This window comes from Protopterus annectens, chromosome 3.part1, assembly GCF_019279795.1.
Source record: "Protopterus annectens isolate FY-2018-M chromosome 3.part1, PAN1.0, whole genome shotgun sequence".
NCBI classification, from domain to species: domain Eukaryota; kingdom Metazoa; phylum Chordata; order Ceratodontiformes; family Protopteridae; genus Protopterus; species Protopterus annectens.
The window spans coordinates 132,693,384-132,710,859 of NC_056732.1; the positions used below are offsets into that span (position 1 = coordinate 132,693,384).

General features: G+C 37.5%; 1 protein-coding gene across 3 annotated transcripts in view; it reads right to left on the bottom strand.

Annotated features, from left to right (window-relative positions):
* Positions 1-17,476, bottom strand: part of GADL1 (glutamate decarboxylase like 1) — a 1,864,133-nt gene that overhangs the window by 1,344,841 nt on the left and 501,816 nt on the right. For all 3 annotated transcript variants that reach the window (XM_044066666.1, XM_044066664.1, XM_044066665.1), the window contains one exon: positions 10,952-11,067. In XM_044066666.1, coding sequence (XP_043922601.1) covers positions 10,952-11,067 — 116 coding nt within the window. The remainder of the gene's footprint in view (positions 1-10,951; positions 11,068-17,476) is intronic.

Sequence of the window (17,476 nt, forward strand, 5' to 3'; positions counted from 1 at the left end):
AGGACAAATTATTATTCCAGGGATAAAAATTCAAAAGGGGGTATTCCAGGGTGACTCTCTGCCACCACTGCTATTCTGCCTTGCCCTTAACCCATTAATCTGTCTACTTAACATCTTAGGTCATGTCTATAATTTAGCCCCTAGAAAACAACAAAGTGTAAAGACTTTTCATTTTCTCTTTGTCGATGATTTAAAACTGTATTGCACATCAGATGAGGAACTGAAAGCACAACTGCAAGCTGTCAAAACTTTTTCAGGTGATATAAGAATGTCATTTGGTTTTGATAAATGTGCAAAAGCAACCTTTATAGCAGGAAAACTGCAGCACCAGGAAAACATCAGTTTGGGACCAGAATGTGATATAAAACAACTTGAGAAAGAGGGAGTGTATACATATTGGGTCTATATTATAAAATCGACAGCTTAGCTTGTCGACCAGCCAAACGCTGACAGCTAAACAGTGAAATCTTAAAACTGCAAATGGCCACTTCTGCAAGGTTCTTTATAGGGGAAAACTTTGCTTGGCCGTCAGACACTAAAACAAACTTTTAAACCCTAATTAACTGGGGGGCTTTGCCCCCACCACCACCCTAACTAAATATACCAACTCTGAGATCCATCTACATTGGGGAAAGGGGAAAATTCATGATAACAGCCAAGCACATTTTTCCCTATGAAAAAATTTACGTAACTGGCCATTCTTAGTTTTAAGGTATCGCTGTTTAGCTGTCGACATTTTGGTGTTCGAGAAGCTAAACTTTCACTGTACTAATATAGACCCTAAATATTTGGGAATTGATGAAGGATCAACAATAAAACATGAACAAATGCAAATGAAACTTAGTAAGGAATACTTTAGAAGACTTAAATTAATCCTGAAAACAGAATTGACATCTAGGAACAAAATCCAAGCCATAAACTAGTTTGCTCTTCATGTCCTAACTTACAGTTTTGGAGTGACTGATTGGCCCCAAAATGTATTGGATAGATTAGACAGGAAAACAAGAAGGATGCTTCATGCTCACCAAATGATTTATTAAAATCAGTCTATACCAAGATTATATATTCCCCATTCCAAAGGAGGAATGGACCTCCTTGAAATTGATTACATGTATAGATCTGCAATTGTGAGGCTCCACACATATCTGCTGACCTCACAAGTCCCACATTTAGTGAAAGATTTGAAACATGAGAAGAATAAATCTAAGATGACTCCTCTGCTTAATCTAGCAGAAGCATATCGGTGTCAAGCAGGAATGGAAATCAAACAAGAAGTAGGTAAAAATCAGGCAGCAACTGAATGTGCCAAAAAAAAAAAAAAAAAACAAAAGAAAGAATATAAGGTAAATGACCAGATCAGAAGGCAAGAAATGTGGAAAATGCATAAATATATTTGTAAGTATAGAAAACTTCTGAAAGAACCTCATGTTTATCAGGAATGAATGCAGGAATGGTTAAGGAGAAGAAAATTCAAACCAAGAGATGAAAGGTTAATATTGGAGGCACAAGATAGTGGGCTACATACACATTGGTTTACAAAGTCCACTGAACATGTGGGAGAAACAGACAATTGTAGGTTTTGTAAAACAGAATTGGAAACAGTTGCACACTTCGTTGCTGGGTGGGACATACTAATGGCAGAAGGACTGTATACTGAAAGGCATAATAATAATGTGGAAAGACTGTTGCACTGGGGATTGTGCAAACATTATGGTACTGAATTGCTGAAAAACATTGGAAACGAACCACAAAGCATCATAGAAAATGATGAAGTCTACATCACATGGGATCAGCCATTACCAACAGTTCAAAAGATAGATGCTAGAAAACCAGATGTAGTGGTCCATGAAAAGAAGACAAAAGTGGCATTGATCATTGAAATCACCACACCCAGTGACTACAGTGTCTTGCATACAGAGAGACACAAAGTAATAAAATACCAGGATTTGCAGGCAGAAATGAGAACAATGTGGAAGAAAGATACCCAGACAGTTCCAACAGTAGTAGGGGCAATGGGTCTTATAAAAAAGAATCTACAACTGTACTTAGATATGTTACCAATACATATAACCCCATACAAATTGCAGAAGGAGTCATTACTGGGCACATTGTGAGTTCTGTGAAGAGCACGTCTGGCTGACATAAAAAATTAAAACAATACTAGTTTCATGAACTTTAATCATATTTTGACTTAGGCATGAGGTCCATTCCCGTCATGGTATTAGGAAACCTAAAGATTTGGAGAAATTAAAAAAAACAGTCAAATAAGGGATAGGTAGTAAGTGAGCCTACATAAACCCTCAGGAGGCTAATTAGAAGAAAAGTGTAAATAAAAAAAAAAATGATTTTATGTGCCCTGGCATTTCAACCCTATCACAAAGAGATACTAGTATTCTTTAATTTGGTTTACTAAAATACTAAGAATACCTCACAGGTACTTATAAATTATACAGATTTTACACTGAGGTATATATACTCAAATTACATTAAATGAAAACCTGACTCTAAAATTAAAAATAATGCTGGGAATAGAACCATAGCTGGCTCATCCTGCATTCAGTGTCGGTTCATGATCTGGCGCTCTACTCCCTCAGCTCTTTAGCTAAAGAGCATAAAAGAAGAAAGGACTCCTTCTACTTTTAAACTGTATCAAGGCAATTATATATCTGTAGCATTAGCATTAACAGAAAAAAAAAGAAACAAGCACCATGGCTGATGGATGACATATGTTGAAAAGTCTTCAACCGCCCAGCCATTTCTTAGCGTTATACCTATTCAGTGTCATTCTAAACCCTTCTGTGAATGTTTAAGATGTCAATTTACATTCTGGACTGTTCCATTAGAAAGGTCAATAAGTGGTTGCAGCAGTAAGTGTCGCTCGTCTGGTCAGAATAATACAGACTAACATTTGTGGGTTCTGTTCAAGCAGCTTTATTACACACAAACTACTTACAAACAGACTGATTACCACACTCATACATGTTAACATTCTGACTGTTCTCTCAAAATGGCACTGCTGCCTACATGTGCTCAGTATTTATATGCACATGCAGTATTTGGAAATGCTTCTTAAAGGTACATACACACACTCTGATCTACATCCTCCCTCTTTGAGAAATAGTCCATATACGAAATTACAGTATTCAATGACATGCAATTTACAGAAATGATCTCTTGACATGTGGTTATACAGAACTAATTATTTGACATGCAATCATAAAAAATGAAACACTTATAAAACAATTATGTCCAAGTTGCTGTGTATTTTACACTAGATCTTGAAACACGACCTGACCATGAAACATAAAAGTCAGAATTGGATCTAGCAATGGGGACTGTCTTCTAGGAATGTTCAACTATGGGGACATCTGGGACCTCACCAGGAATGAGGATGGATACTGTGACATGTTCTTTGGTACGAACATTGTCAGGGTTGCTCTGAGATCTAGAGTCTATATCACAGGTATGATGCTGCAATATAATTTCTGATACTGGAAGATGTCTGCAGTTTCTCCTGTACTCTATACCCTCAGATTCCACTAAATCGGATCTTAGCTCGGTACATGTGCCTCTCACTTGACCAATTCGATCAAAGCCTTTCGTCATTAGCATCCTCACTGTCTTTCCTTTTAATGGATGAAGAAATTTGCTCATTTTATCATAGCTGGACGTCTGAGAACTCTTCTTAAAAAGTTGGGCTTTGATTGCTCTGTTGTTTTTAGCATTAGGCACCAGCAAACTAGAACTGATAGGCAAGGTTATTCTGGTTTGCCTAGATAGAAGTCTCTGAGCAGGTGAGCCTAGAAGGTTGTCACGTGGTATATTTCTGAGCTTGACTAAATTCAAGAAGATATCAGTATTGCCACACTTTGACCGCTCCAGTAATTGCTTTGCACTCTGTACTGCATTTTCAGCAAGGCCGTTTGACTGAGGATATTCAGAACTGCTGGTAACATGGATAATGCCCCACTTTTTTGCAAACCTCTGAAACACACAACTGGTAAACTGAAAACCACTCTCAGAAATAATTTTGTGTGGACTACCATGGACTGAGAAATGACATTTCATCTTTGTAATAATAGCACTGGTGATTAGGGTAGGTAGCAAATCGATCTCACGCCAGTTCGAATAAAAGTTTTAGGGTAGGTAGCAAATCGATCTCAAACCAGTTCGAATAAAAGTCTACCAATACTAAGTAATGCTGATTGTTTCACTAAATATGTTAGTTGCTATTGTTGACCAAGGTAGTTCAGGAATTTGGCTTAGCTAAAGTGGTTCTTTTTGCAAATGTGGCTTAGTACTGTTGCACACTGAACAAGAAGAAAGCACTTTTATTTGTCTCTTGCTAGAGAAAGCCAAAATACTAGTCCTCTCACCCTTCTTTTGGTAGAATCGGAACCTGGGTGGCCATGCTTAAAAATCTGAATGTATTCACAGTGTAAGGCAGTAAGAACAACAACTTTTGGACCTTTGAAAATGATACCATCTTCCATCAGCATCTCATCTCTGTATGGAAAGTATGGTTGGACTTCTGGTGGTACACAGGATTTCTTTGATGGCCATCTTACATTGATGAAGTGATTGAGCTTTTGCAAAATTGGATCAGTCTTTGTATGATCTCTCAGCTCATCAAGTCTTGTGGTAGAAAAATTATGTACTGCCATGACATCAAAGTCAAAATTCTCTGCCTCAAGCTGTTCCGTGGTATTTCTGGGCGATCTGGATAAGGTATCAGCCAGATAAAGAAGTTTACCCTTTGTATAGACCATTTTTAAATTGTACTTTTGAAATTTGAGTATCATTCTTTGTAGTCTTGCTGGAGTGGAATGTATAGACCTCTTTAAAATAGTAACTAGAGGTTAATGGTCAGTTTCTATTTGAATTGCTCAGCCATAAATATAATCATGGAACTTCGAACACAATTGCCAAAAGTTCCTTCTCAATTTGAATACACTGCATCTCAGTTTGGGTAAGAATTCTTGATGCATATGCAACAGGTCTGCCTTCTTGAAGAATAACTGTACCAAGACCGAACTTTGAAGCATCACAGGAAAGAACTATTGGTTTGTGGACATCATAGTATCTTAATTTTAATGGGTTAGCAATTTGCTGTTTGAGGTAATCAAATGCACTCTGGTGTTGTTCTAACCATGACCATGCAACATTTTTGCATGTCAGCTCTCTTTAAGGTGCTGATAACTCACTAAAGTCAGGGATAAATTTGCCCAAATAGTTAACCATGCCAAGAAAATGCTGTGAGGCTTGGACATTATCTGGAGCTGGCATCTCAAGAACGGCTGCTTGTTTAGAAGGATCTGGTTGTAAGCCTGTACTGGTAAATAAATGAAGTAACTTCTGGTAGTCTGAATTTGCACTTCAGAGGATTGAGCTTTAAATTCACTTCACACACTCTGTCCAGAACTTTCCTGAGGTTTCTGTCATGCTCTGCTTCACCATTACCTCCAACCAGTAAATCATCAACTATTATTGCACACTGGTTGACTGAAAAAATTTGCTCCATTGTACACTGAAAGATTTCAATGGCAGAATTTATTCCAAAATGCATCCTGGAGTTAGTATATATAGTTAAGGGGTGTGGGGGGGTGTAGCCCCCCCCCCACTTAGAGTACATATTGTCTTCTGAAGACAGTTAGTCATTGGTGTTGTAACTATTTATGTCTATTGTTTAAAATCTATTGTTTTGAAGTTTTTGGTAAAATAGAATATAAAACAAACAAGGTGGGGTCAACAACCCCCACACCCCCAAATGTGGGGAGCTGTGCCCCCCCACACACCTGACTATATATACTAACTCCAGGGTTGCACTACAGTGGGGAAAAGGGCATATGTCTTTTACTTGCCTTACAGTACTCTACACAGTGCTATAGTGCTATATATACTAACTGCAGTTCAGTGAAATGAGATTCAGTGAAATGAGTTTTCAGTAATTTGAGTTTTCAGCGAAATGGTCGGGGTGAAATGAAATTCAGTGAAATGAGATTCAATGAAACAAAATAGACCCATATGTAGATATATATATATGGTTCCCATTCAGAAGCCTGAAACATCATAAGCCTGAAAATCAAAATCCTGAAACCAAAAGCCTGAAAATTCAGAATCCCGAAAACTCAAAATCCTGAAAGCCCAAAATCCTGAAAGACCAAAATCCTGAAACTCAAAATCCTGAAAACACAAAATAGACATACTGATGCCATTGTGGCTTTGCTATTGTTAGCCCTGTGGTGTTAGGTCATGCGTTGGGGTCAGGTAAGTGTGCGGTTGGTTTTATTTTAGGGTTAGGGGCGGTTTAAGTGAGTTAGGGTTAGGGCGCAGGTTAGGCATGTATGCAATAGTGACAAATATTGGGGTTAGGGCCGGTTTAAGTGAGTGAGGGTTAGGCCGCGGGTCAGGTGAGTGTGCGATAGTGACGGACCTTAGGGTTAGGGTTAGGGTCAGGGTCAGTTGGTAGATATTAGTGTCTTTATAGTGACATATTAGCATTATTTGTGTTTTCAGGATTTTGAGTTTCAGGATTTTGGTCTTTCAGGATTTTGGGCTTTCAGGATTTTGAGTTTTCAGGATTCTGAATTTTCAGGCTTTTGGTTTCAGGATTTTGATTTTCAGGCTTATGATGTTTCAGGCTTCTGAATGGGAACCATATATATATATATATATATATATATATATATATATATATATATAGTTTACTTTGGAAAGGTTGAAAATCAACCTACCGAACGGCCCTTTGTGCGAACTGGAATGACAAAAATCGCCAGTCTGATCTGCACTGAAGTTCGAAAATCAGCAAATCAAAAACCAGATTTGCTGATTTTAGAACTTCAATTCAAAAGACTTAGCGTAATGCAGGGAGGCAAGCCCCCCTGCATCCCCACACCCCCCTACTTTATTATTCTAACTCCAAGTTTGCATTACAGTGGGGAAAGGGTCCACTTCCCAATCCCCACTATAGTGCACCTCACACCAAAAATGCCGAATCTGCAATGAGCGAATGTTACTTTGCATTCGCTCATTGCACATTTGATGCATTTTGTTTTTGGCCTTCCAAAAACTTGAAAAAGTCCTTTTGGACTTTTGAATTTCACACATGTGCATTATGCACATGTAAAGGTAAACCATATATATATATATATATATATATATATATATATATATATATATATATATATATATATAAACTTATTTTTATTTTACATTTGTTGACTGGGCTAGTCTAGCTGGATATATGTCCATTTTCAGTAGAGGCCTGGGGAGAAAAGCTCCAAGACAGATGCAAACAGACAATACGTTTTGTTACAAAAAACAGATAGTAGACATAGAAGATATTTCTATGCATTTAACAGTATATTTCATAAAACTATAAACAAAGTTTAAAACAAGATATATACATGTGCTAGTGGCTAAAATATTATCCAGGTTCTTACTACATGCTTTCCATTGCACGACAGAAAATTGCCAGATCTTCTGTAGTGTAATATATATGACAGAACTTTATGACAGTTCTTCTAATTATGCCCAAAAGCACAACAAACTCTTTGAAACAACTGCACTTGCCAAATAAGTCTCCATAGCACAAGAACACTCTGAAATCAATGTACTGTAAGAAACATTTTGAGATGAATGCACTTTTCAAATAAACTGTACACAGCACAAGAACCTTTCAAAGTGGCTATACTTTGGTACAGCTCTGTATAGTGTAAATAGCACTCTGAAATGCCGGCACTCTGCAAATAAAGGCATACAGCACAAGAACTCTTTCAAAATGGCTGTACCTTGACTGCAGTTTGCAATATAACTGTACTTTGTACACAGCAAACTCTTTGAAATAACTGCACTGTAATAAAGCACACACTCTGCAAATACTTTCTACACTCTGAGACACTTCAAATAACTCTAGTTATACTTTGAATGGCTTCCGTCAATGCAAAATAGTAGTTTGTGCCCAAAACACAGTCTTTTACTAAAAACATGCAGTTGCTTTGCTCTTTAAGCTTATTTTTGCCCTTTTATTGTACTTGTTATGCCTTTTTAATCTCTTATCATGCTCATTATACTTTTCTTGTGCCCGTTTTACTTTAAACATGCTCGTTATGCAAACCAAAGTTAATTTTGAGCCCCATATGAACATTTATGCTAGTTGTATCAAATATTGTGGTTTTGAACATTTTGTGGTTTGTGCCTATCGTTTGGTTAATAATACACTTTTGTGCTACTCATTAAATAATAATGCATTTTGTGCCTTATAAATGCGCCGTTTCATTTTCTTTGCCAAATAAATAATCTGTGCAGTTTTCTTTACCTTTAGCTTGTTTCTGGCCCTTTTTCGTTTGTCTGTGCTCTGTTTCACTCAACCTGCTTAGTCTACCTTCATATTCAACTCTGTACCTCATGGCTCGTAGTAGTTCTTCTTCTATCCTAGTTCTGACACCATGTCGCTCATCCGGTCAGAATTAAACAGACGGACATTCGTGAGTTTTGTTCAGCAGCTTTATTACACACAAACACATCACAAATGAGGCTTTGTAACTTAAACTTAAATAAATTGACAAACAGACTGACTACCACACTCATACATGTTAACATTCTGACTGTTATCTCAAAATGGCACTGCTGCCTGCACGTGCTCAGTATGTATATGCATGTGCTACATCTAGAAATGCTTCCTAAAGGTACATACACATGTTCTGATCTACAGTAAGTAAATATCAACCATAGATATAGTTTTTGCATGCTTATTCATCATTTTCATTCCATGGCATCCAAAAAGGTGAGCTCTACATGCCCTATGATTCAAGTTTTAATAAGATAAGTGAAAGACCTGGCATGGGATGATTCAAAGCTCTTCTAAGTTATTGTCATATTTAGTGATTATACATAATAATGCAAACATGCAATCTTTCTTATGGTATGAATAATAACTTTCATGAATCATTGGTAATTATTCTTAAGAAAAGTTTTTTTTTTCCATGATATATCAGATACTTCAGGAAAGCATTCCCAGATATGTTTGTCCTAGAAGAAATATGTAGATGTGGATTTTTGTTTTCTGTGTAGTTTCTGCACCATTCCTGTCAACCATCAAGCTTCCTCCTGATCAGTCATGCTCATTCATTCTCTTTACCTGGGGACTTTAGACAGTTTCAGGGTAAGAGCTGTCTGGAGGTATCATTATTTAGGCAACCAACAGGGAAGGTTCTGTGTGCCCTCACCAGCATCCTGGCAGTGAAGGCATACACTGTAGCCTAACCTTTCTCCCTGGGTGATATGTGTGTGTGTGTGTGTGTGTGTGTGTGTGTGTGTGTGTGTGTGTGTGTGTGTGTGTGTGTGTGTGAGTGTGATCTGTATCACTAAGGAGGCTAATAATGCAATCTCCACATGGAAACATGTTCCCATGCATCCTCCATATAAAGCTATTGCCCTTCAGTGGCTTGGTTAGCCTATCATCGACCCCAGCCCATATATTTTCATACCAGCTCCTCTTCCAAGGGAATTATGTAGCACTCAGTCCCTTCCCCCAGATGGGCATGGCCATCCTTGCCTGCCATTGATGTCATGTTCCTTAGCCTATATTAAAACTGTGGTTATCTCAGTGATAGTCATGGCTTTATCCTTCTATACCACTGGAATTGCCTAAATGGGTGAAGATTTTTGATGATGATATAATCTACAATAAATGGTTGCATTTATTTAACAATATTTTCAAACAACATTTGTCATACCACAATACATCCATGCAACAGACATCCTTTTACTCTATTTGCTATATGCTAAATATATTTTTTGATAAATTATCAATCCAAAAATAGTTGCCAGCACTGTGTCATATACCTGCAGATTTTGACCATTGTTGTAGCAGTGTTGCCAGATACAGGAATGGCAGAAAAATGCATATTTATTGCAAATAACATGGAAATTAAAGGTATCAAGTGTTTCAGTCTCTTGGTTATTAGATGCCAACAGTCCTATGTACCACAAGAAGAACAGCTTTTGTGGCTGTCACCACAAAACAATATGATCTTTCAAACTGGCAAGCTTACTTCCTCCTGTTTTCCACTAGACATGTGATGGGATTAGGATGCTTAGTTTTTGATTGCATTTGCAACAAATTTTGATTGGAAAGATCATGCTTGTATGAAAGCTGAACAAATATCTTAATTCCTGTCATTTTTTTTCTCTTTGGACGTTGGACTGACTCTGTTCTTTTTTTATATATTTTTTTTTGTTTTTTTTGTTGTTTTTTTTTATTATTTATTACAGTATTTATACATGATAGTGTGCATAATCACTGTCAAATGATATGCTTCTAAGTACATATAAAACATAAGGTGGTGACAATGACATGTTCATTTCCAAATTAAATAATACAAATAATTTAAAAAGATCTGTTTTTTTTTTTTTTTTTTTGTTTCATTACTCAAAATCTTATCCAAACAAACAGCAGCAGGGTCACCATGACAAAAATTATTTTATGACCCTGCTGCTGTTTGGTTGGATATGTTTTACAGTTTCTACAGAAGGGTCTTTGGTTCCTGCAGTGCTGTTTTTTGCTGTTACTCAAAATCTTGAATACTCAACATTTTGCAGGTGGCATTCTCAGTCTTGGAAGGATGGCATTTGTAATGAGGAATGCAGATTGACAAACATTATTTTGTGTTAATTCTAGTGTTCTAGGCAATGATCAGTATGGAGTCCAGTGCCAAAAAGAGAGAGAGAGAGAGAGAGAGAGAGAGAATCAAATTATTAGCTTTCTTTGCAAGATGAGCAAATATGTTTCTCAAATGGAAAAGTGTGAACACTATAAGTAAGCTGTATGCAATACAGTAAATAGAAAAATAACTTTCTGACTCATTACTTGTCCCGGAGTCATTTTAGTGCTACCAGTCCAAGACAAACTAAAGAAGAGAATATCAAGTGATTTACTATTTATCCATACCTCTTTAGATGTAAACATAACAAGTCTTGGTGCTGCCGAAAGTCCATTTTCCTTGATCTCTGGGTAGTACTTGTACCTGGCTAGGTTCACAGCATACATATTGGAAACAGAACCTCCTGTTGGAAAAATACAGGTAAATGAAATACCTAATGTCAAGCCCTGTCTTTTCATGCCTGGTTATTTAACATGTTGTTCATGTTTAAATAGCAGACATTGATTTGGCAGATAAAACAAACACTGAAATGTTGCAATCACAGTTTCATTTTGGGCCAGACCATGAAATTATGAATCAACAGGATTCCCTTATGCATCCCTCAATCAAACCTTCTAAAGACTTATTCATAAATTACTAGGATTATGCTGATGTTTACTTCTTTTAGTTTGTTGTTATTTAGAAATTCCTCACAGAATCATACAATAAACTCAGTGCATAATACTTTAAAGCAGAGTGAGAAACAAACTTATTACTCTTCAAAAAATGCAACAATAAAGTAAAAAAATCCTGCCCTTGGCATAAACCAAGAATGACTGCAGAAGGACAATGTGATGGTACAATGCAAATCTGTTTTTATTTTGTAAGCTGCTTGAGATCAAGCGCCTACTTAAGACTGAGGAAATAATATTCGGCAAATTAATAAGGTTTGATGGTATGGCACACTTTTTTACTAAAATAGATAAAAAGCATGGAGTGTTGTTGCTAAGAAAATGAACACTGCATGTTTTCCTTGCGTTCATGTGAGTTTCCTCTGGGTGCTCTGGTTTCCTCCCATATTACAAATACAAGCGTCTGGAGCTTTTCTCCCTGGGCCTCCACTGAAAATTAGCTTGTTCCAAGTGGAACTTTCCTGGTAAACAAATATTGAATAAAATAAAATAAATACATGAGAGTTATTAAATGTGTGGTGTGGTATAATAGTCATTTCTGTAGTGTTCAAAACAAAAGAACTTCAAAAACTTAAAAAGTAATAGCCCTAATAACAGGTTCATTAAGTGCACAGGGAAAATAAAATTAAAATGTTATGTTATGAAATGCTTCAGAATGTTGAACTGATATACAAATAGCAACTGCTTTTTGAGAGAAGATTGGACAACTAACTATAAAGCAAACCAATCTGTCCCATTGCTTATGTTATGAGATAGCTTTGTACTACTTCAATACCTCAAGGAAAACAATGTGGACATGAGTATGGCATTTCAAAACACTTGATCTACTTGGGGTTCCATGCAGTCTTTGAGGCATCTTGAAAAATATTATTAGGCACTGTGTTCTTGATACCCAAGTACTAATCATAATCTGTGGTTCAGCAATTACTGAAAAAAATGACTATTTTCCAAACAGTTTATGAGATGTATTGGATCTTCAGACAGAACTTCGCTATAAGCTGCTAAGTTATAATTTTGACCTCTTGGTCCTGTGCCATTTCCTAATCTCCAGTTATATAGTTTCACATAATGCTTTTAATAATACCAATAAACTGCTGGATAAAGTTACATATCGGTTGCACTTTTTTTCGTTCTATGTTTCTCTGTACTCATTGTGAATACTTCCATTCCCCTTATAAAAGTACATTATGTGTTTTAACCACTGCCATGCCTTTTTGTATTCAATGGTTAATGGCTAATGGTTCAATCTACTGAGTATGAAGCATCTTTCTGTGTGCTAAGGGTGGCAGAATATGCTATGATCCATAGAAGTGCTGTAGGTCAGATATATAATGGTTTTGTAGAAATGCATGCAAAAAATTATGACTTCTGCAAGATAAGTACAACCTACTAAGTGGGGTGAAAAGTTGGTGGTGTTATTTATGGTACTTGGATGTGCACAAATACTTTAAATACACTGTATTTTATTTTGGTTAATAAATCTGTTCATGTTTGCAAGAAATCATGTTAGGAGAATTAAGGAAGCAAAGTTCTAATATAACTGACCATGACATTCCCCTCTGCTTGTCCCCAGTGAAATGCTAAGTAAATTATGTTAGCTCTAGTACTGCTCTTTGGGACTAATACCATAAGATATCTATTTTAGCTGTAAGTGAAACAAGAAGCATCCACATACCTTCTGGATGTTGACATTTAAAATGTAATTTTTCAGAAAATGCCAGTCCAATGCCAGGTTATATTCAGTGACCAATTCAAAGATAAGTGTTGTCATAGGTGCCCCAAACCAGACCAGCATGTGGATGGTGTTCACTCTCTTCATTTTCTTGAATGTAGTACAATTCAAAATGTGAAATAGTCCAGACTTGTCATTCCCCTCCATTTAAGTGGGATGTCCACATTATAAGTCCCAGCTGCCTTGCACTACTGTTTTGGCTTTTTTGTGGCATGCTTTTTACTAAGGCCATTCAGGTGTCTCAGAGTGTATACTGTTCTACTTCCTTTGTGCAGAAGCTGACTGATACAGAGTTTTCTGCAGTGCAAAAGCTCTTCGTTTTCAGACTATAAATATTTTACCATAAAAAGGCAGTTCACCGAATATATATCATAACCTGTTTTTGATCCAGCAGTGAACCCCTTTATCCCATACAGTGAAGGCAGGGAAATATTTTGCATCAACAACATTTCTGTCCAATGACATGATGTTTTTGCTGTCTGATGTGTGTAAGAATATAAGGTCTAATACTGCTGAAAAAGATATTCCATCAAATAATACATTTTCAGATCATGTACTTATCTGAATAGTCTTTCACAGTTGCACTCGGATGGTACTTTTTTTTTCTTTCATCATTCTCTCACTCTTTCAGCATGTGAAACCTAACTTTTCAAAAATCAACACATATCCCACATTATTACCCAGTCTATTGTACATTTACTACAGATTCTTTCCTGGGTCTCAGAGTTTTTCACTTTTTAATCACTCCACATACTGCATATCATACATATTTTCACTCTTTTAGTAGTCATATATAAACTATTAATTTCTGTATCTTTGCAAATTAAGCTCACTGATCTGAATGGAATTTAACCATGCTGTCTGTACAGTGGAAAAGAAAGCTTATTTCTTTATTTGTTTATTTGTGCCTTCTTGTTAATTGCATTATCCCTTGACCTCGCCAACATTTAGGTCATCTAAGGTAATTACCTAAAATCCCTTTCAGTTTGTTGTTGTTAATATCTATACTGCTTAAATATATGTACAAATACAGACACACACATACACACACTCACACACACACACACACACACACACACACACACACACACACACACACACACACACACACACACACCTGGGAAAAGCTGGCACAGATTTACCAGGTGTGCCCCCTCTGCCCAGACTATTAGGTAATTATGATGCCACCAGTCAGCTACTATAATGCTCTTACAAGAGTATCCAATTACTCTGAGTAAAATTAATAATAATATAAATGGTAGAGTTTGACCAATGCAGCCATGCTTTCAGGAGTAGCCACAGTGTCACTAAAATAAGCATAAGTGCTCTTAAGATGTTAAAAGTATTCTTTAAAAGACCAGACACAATGAAAGGTATAGAAATATTTAATAATAAATAATAAAATAGAAAACACAAGAATACTGAATATCTAGTTACAATAAACACTAGGATTTCAATCACAGGAGATATAAAAATAATAGTTGGATAGATTCGCATAGATGCAGAAAAACAATACTTAACTAATTTCAGTATATTTTCCTGACTGACTAAAGAATTACTGTTCCCTAGTTAAGTTACCTACTTCAAAAATGCAGGATGATGAGTGTAGAGTTGCTTAGTACAGCCACGCAAGATGTGGTGTGAGGTTGCGTGAGATATCTCTGAGAGATCTTTCCTGTCAGGTTCCAAAAACCAAAGTACTGCTGTGAGAGTTCCATCATATCTCTCACTAATATATACAGAATCAATTCAGTGCTGGTTATAGAATGACATCACATCTGATCACCTGACTCTGGTACAATACATACTCAGAGCTTTGCTAACATCTGTTGCAGCATCTGAAAGCTATAAAACAATTTTAAAAACATCCATCCTTCCAAGACAGCAATTAATTTACCCCTAAGGAAAATACTGTAAGATTTCTAGTCCTGTTTTTTCCAAACATTTTTCTCTCTGGCTGCAATCAGATCTGTAATATAAAATCTTTATGGCCTAAACCAACCCATTTGATTTTCAACCTATTTTTTAAAATTACTTGGACTGAGATTAACCTCTTCCCTTCCAGAATTCTTTGTTAAAACATATATATTTAATCAGTTATAATAATATGGTCTGACATACATGTATACCTCTTTTCTGTCCAGTAGGACCCACTGTTGATGCATTTTTAACACAAGCAACTTTACAAATACATTTTTAACACAAGCATCTTTACAAATCAGTGTGATAGTCAAATGACATAAACTTCTTTACAAAATTCCAGCTAGCTATGTGACACATGTTATACTTGCACTACCCTACTCTCCCTGGCATAGATGGCACTACCTCATATCATGACATCTCTCCTCCCTTTGAAGACTGAAGCTAGTTTTTCAAGTGACCCTGGAAAAATGTTGCTTGAGAGAAATGTGCCTTTCTGGGAACACATTAATCAATACCCTGTCTTGAGAACCCACCTGCATTGGCATTGCTGACCCCACCATGGTGCTGCACTGTCATATCATATGTCTGCAGCCCTAGGTTCCACATTAATAAATTGGCATTTTGCTGGCTGGCATGATGTAGCCATGTTAAGGGACTCTAGTCTGTAACCACAGTGAATTTCCTTCCATACAGATAGGGTTGAAGTTTCTGCAGTGCCCATACTATTGCTGGACATTCGTTTTCCACAGCTGCATAACATTTTAGCCTAGGTTGGAGTCTATGTCTGACATATACAACGGGGTGCTCCTCTCCTTCTGATGAAACCTAGCTGAGTAGAGCCCCCACCCCATGGTTTGAAGCATCCACCTGCACAACAATTTCTTTACTGTAATCTGGACTGGCTAACACATGGGGTCCACCCAAAGCCCCTTTAAGCTTTAGGAATGCCTGCTCATAGGATGGGGTTCACACTACTTTATCTGGCCTGTTTTTCTTTATAAAGTCTGTGAGGGGAGCAGCTATTATACTATAATTTGGAATGAACATTCTATGGTAACCCACTCTCCCCGGGAATGTCCTCTCCTGCTTTTTGGTAACAGGGGCAGGCCATGCCTGAATAGCTTCCACTTTGGCAGGTTCTGGACTGATCTTACCACTCCCAACTCTATGTCCAGGTAGGAGACCTCTGCCATGCTCACTTGACACTTACTGGGCTTAATGGTCAACCCTGCCCTCTGCAGTTTGCTCAGGATATCCTTGACATGGTAAGAATTCATCATGTTAACATGGTACAATTTGTGACCCTGCCTAGCAGGTTTACCATGTAATTAACATAATTGACCTTTGTTACCACTTTGAAGTGGCCCTGCCAAGCTGCCTGCAGCTTATTATGTCTGACAGGAATGAGCCCCATAGCCTGCTGTCTGACAGCATACTCTTGGGCTTGAGCATTCCTGTCATACCATACCATTTTCTCCTGTTGGGCTCTTGCCAGTTTCTCCTGGGCCAAGCCCATGTGCTCCTTATGCCTTTTTCTGAGGTTTAGGACATATGCCACAACAGAGTCCTTGTGGAATTTACATTCACCCTCGCACTCATCATGAATCAAATCTAAAGGCCTCCTCACCCTATGCTCATACAGCAACTCAAAGGGTGAAAAACCTGTGGATTCCTGTGGTATCTCTCTATTTGCAAACAGAATATGGGGCAGATATTTGTCTCACTCTCTCTTAAACTGGTCTGCAAATGCCCATAGCATACCATTAGTCTGGGGTGGTAGGGGGTGGTCTTTAGGTGCTTCATCCTGCAGCACTTCCACAGATAAGCCAGCAGATCTGATATGAAATTGGCACCTTTGTCAGTCATTATTTCTCTCTGGAAACCTATTCTGCTGAAAATCCCTAACATAGCATCTGCCCCCTTCTCTGCCTCGATGGAGGACAGAGCCCCCACCTCAGGGTATCTAGTAGCCTAATCTACTACCACCAGGATACACTTCTCTGTGGAACTTGGGATACTCAAAGGCTCCACAATATCCATAGCTACCCTCTGAAATGTCTCTTCAATCACAGGCAAAGACATTAAAGGAGTTTTAATCTTGTCTCCTGTCTTGCTTACCTTTTTGGCACTATTCACAGGTCTTGCAGTACCCTAATACATCCCTTCCAATCTCAGACCAATAGAAGTTCTGCATAATACGTCTCTTGGTATGCTTTATGCCCGCATGACCTGCAAAAGGAATGTCATAAGTTATGGCTAGAAGTGTCAGATGGTAGGATCTGGGCACTGCCAGCTGCTGTATTACCCCACCCTCTAGCCCTCCATTAGGGGTCCACTCTCAATGCAGTAACACTTTGTTCCAATACACAGACTCCCCTTTTCCTTAAGAATCAGGTGCTTCCTTAGCTACCTCCCTCAAACATCATAATGTAAGGTCCAAATGCTGAGCCTGTCTCAATTCTACCTTTGTGACCCTTTCCAGCTCC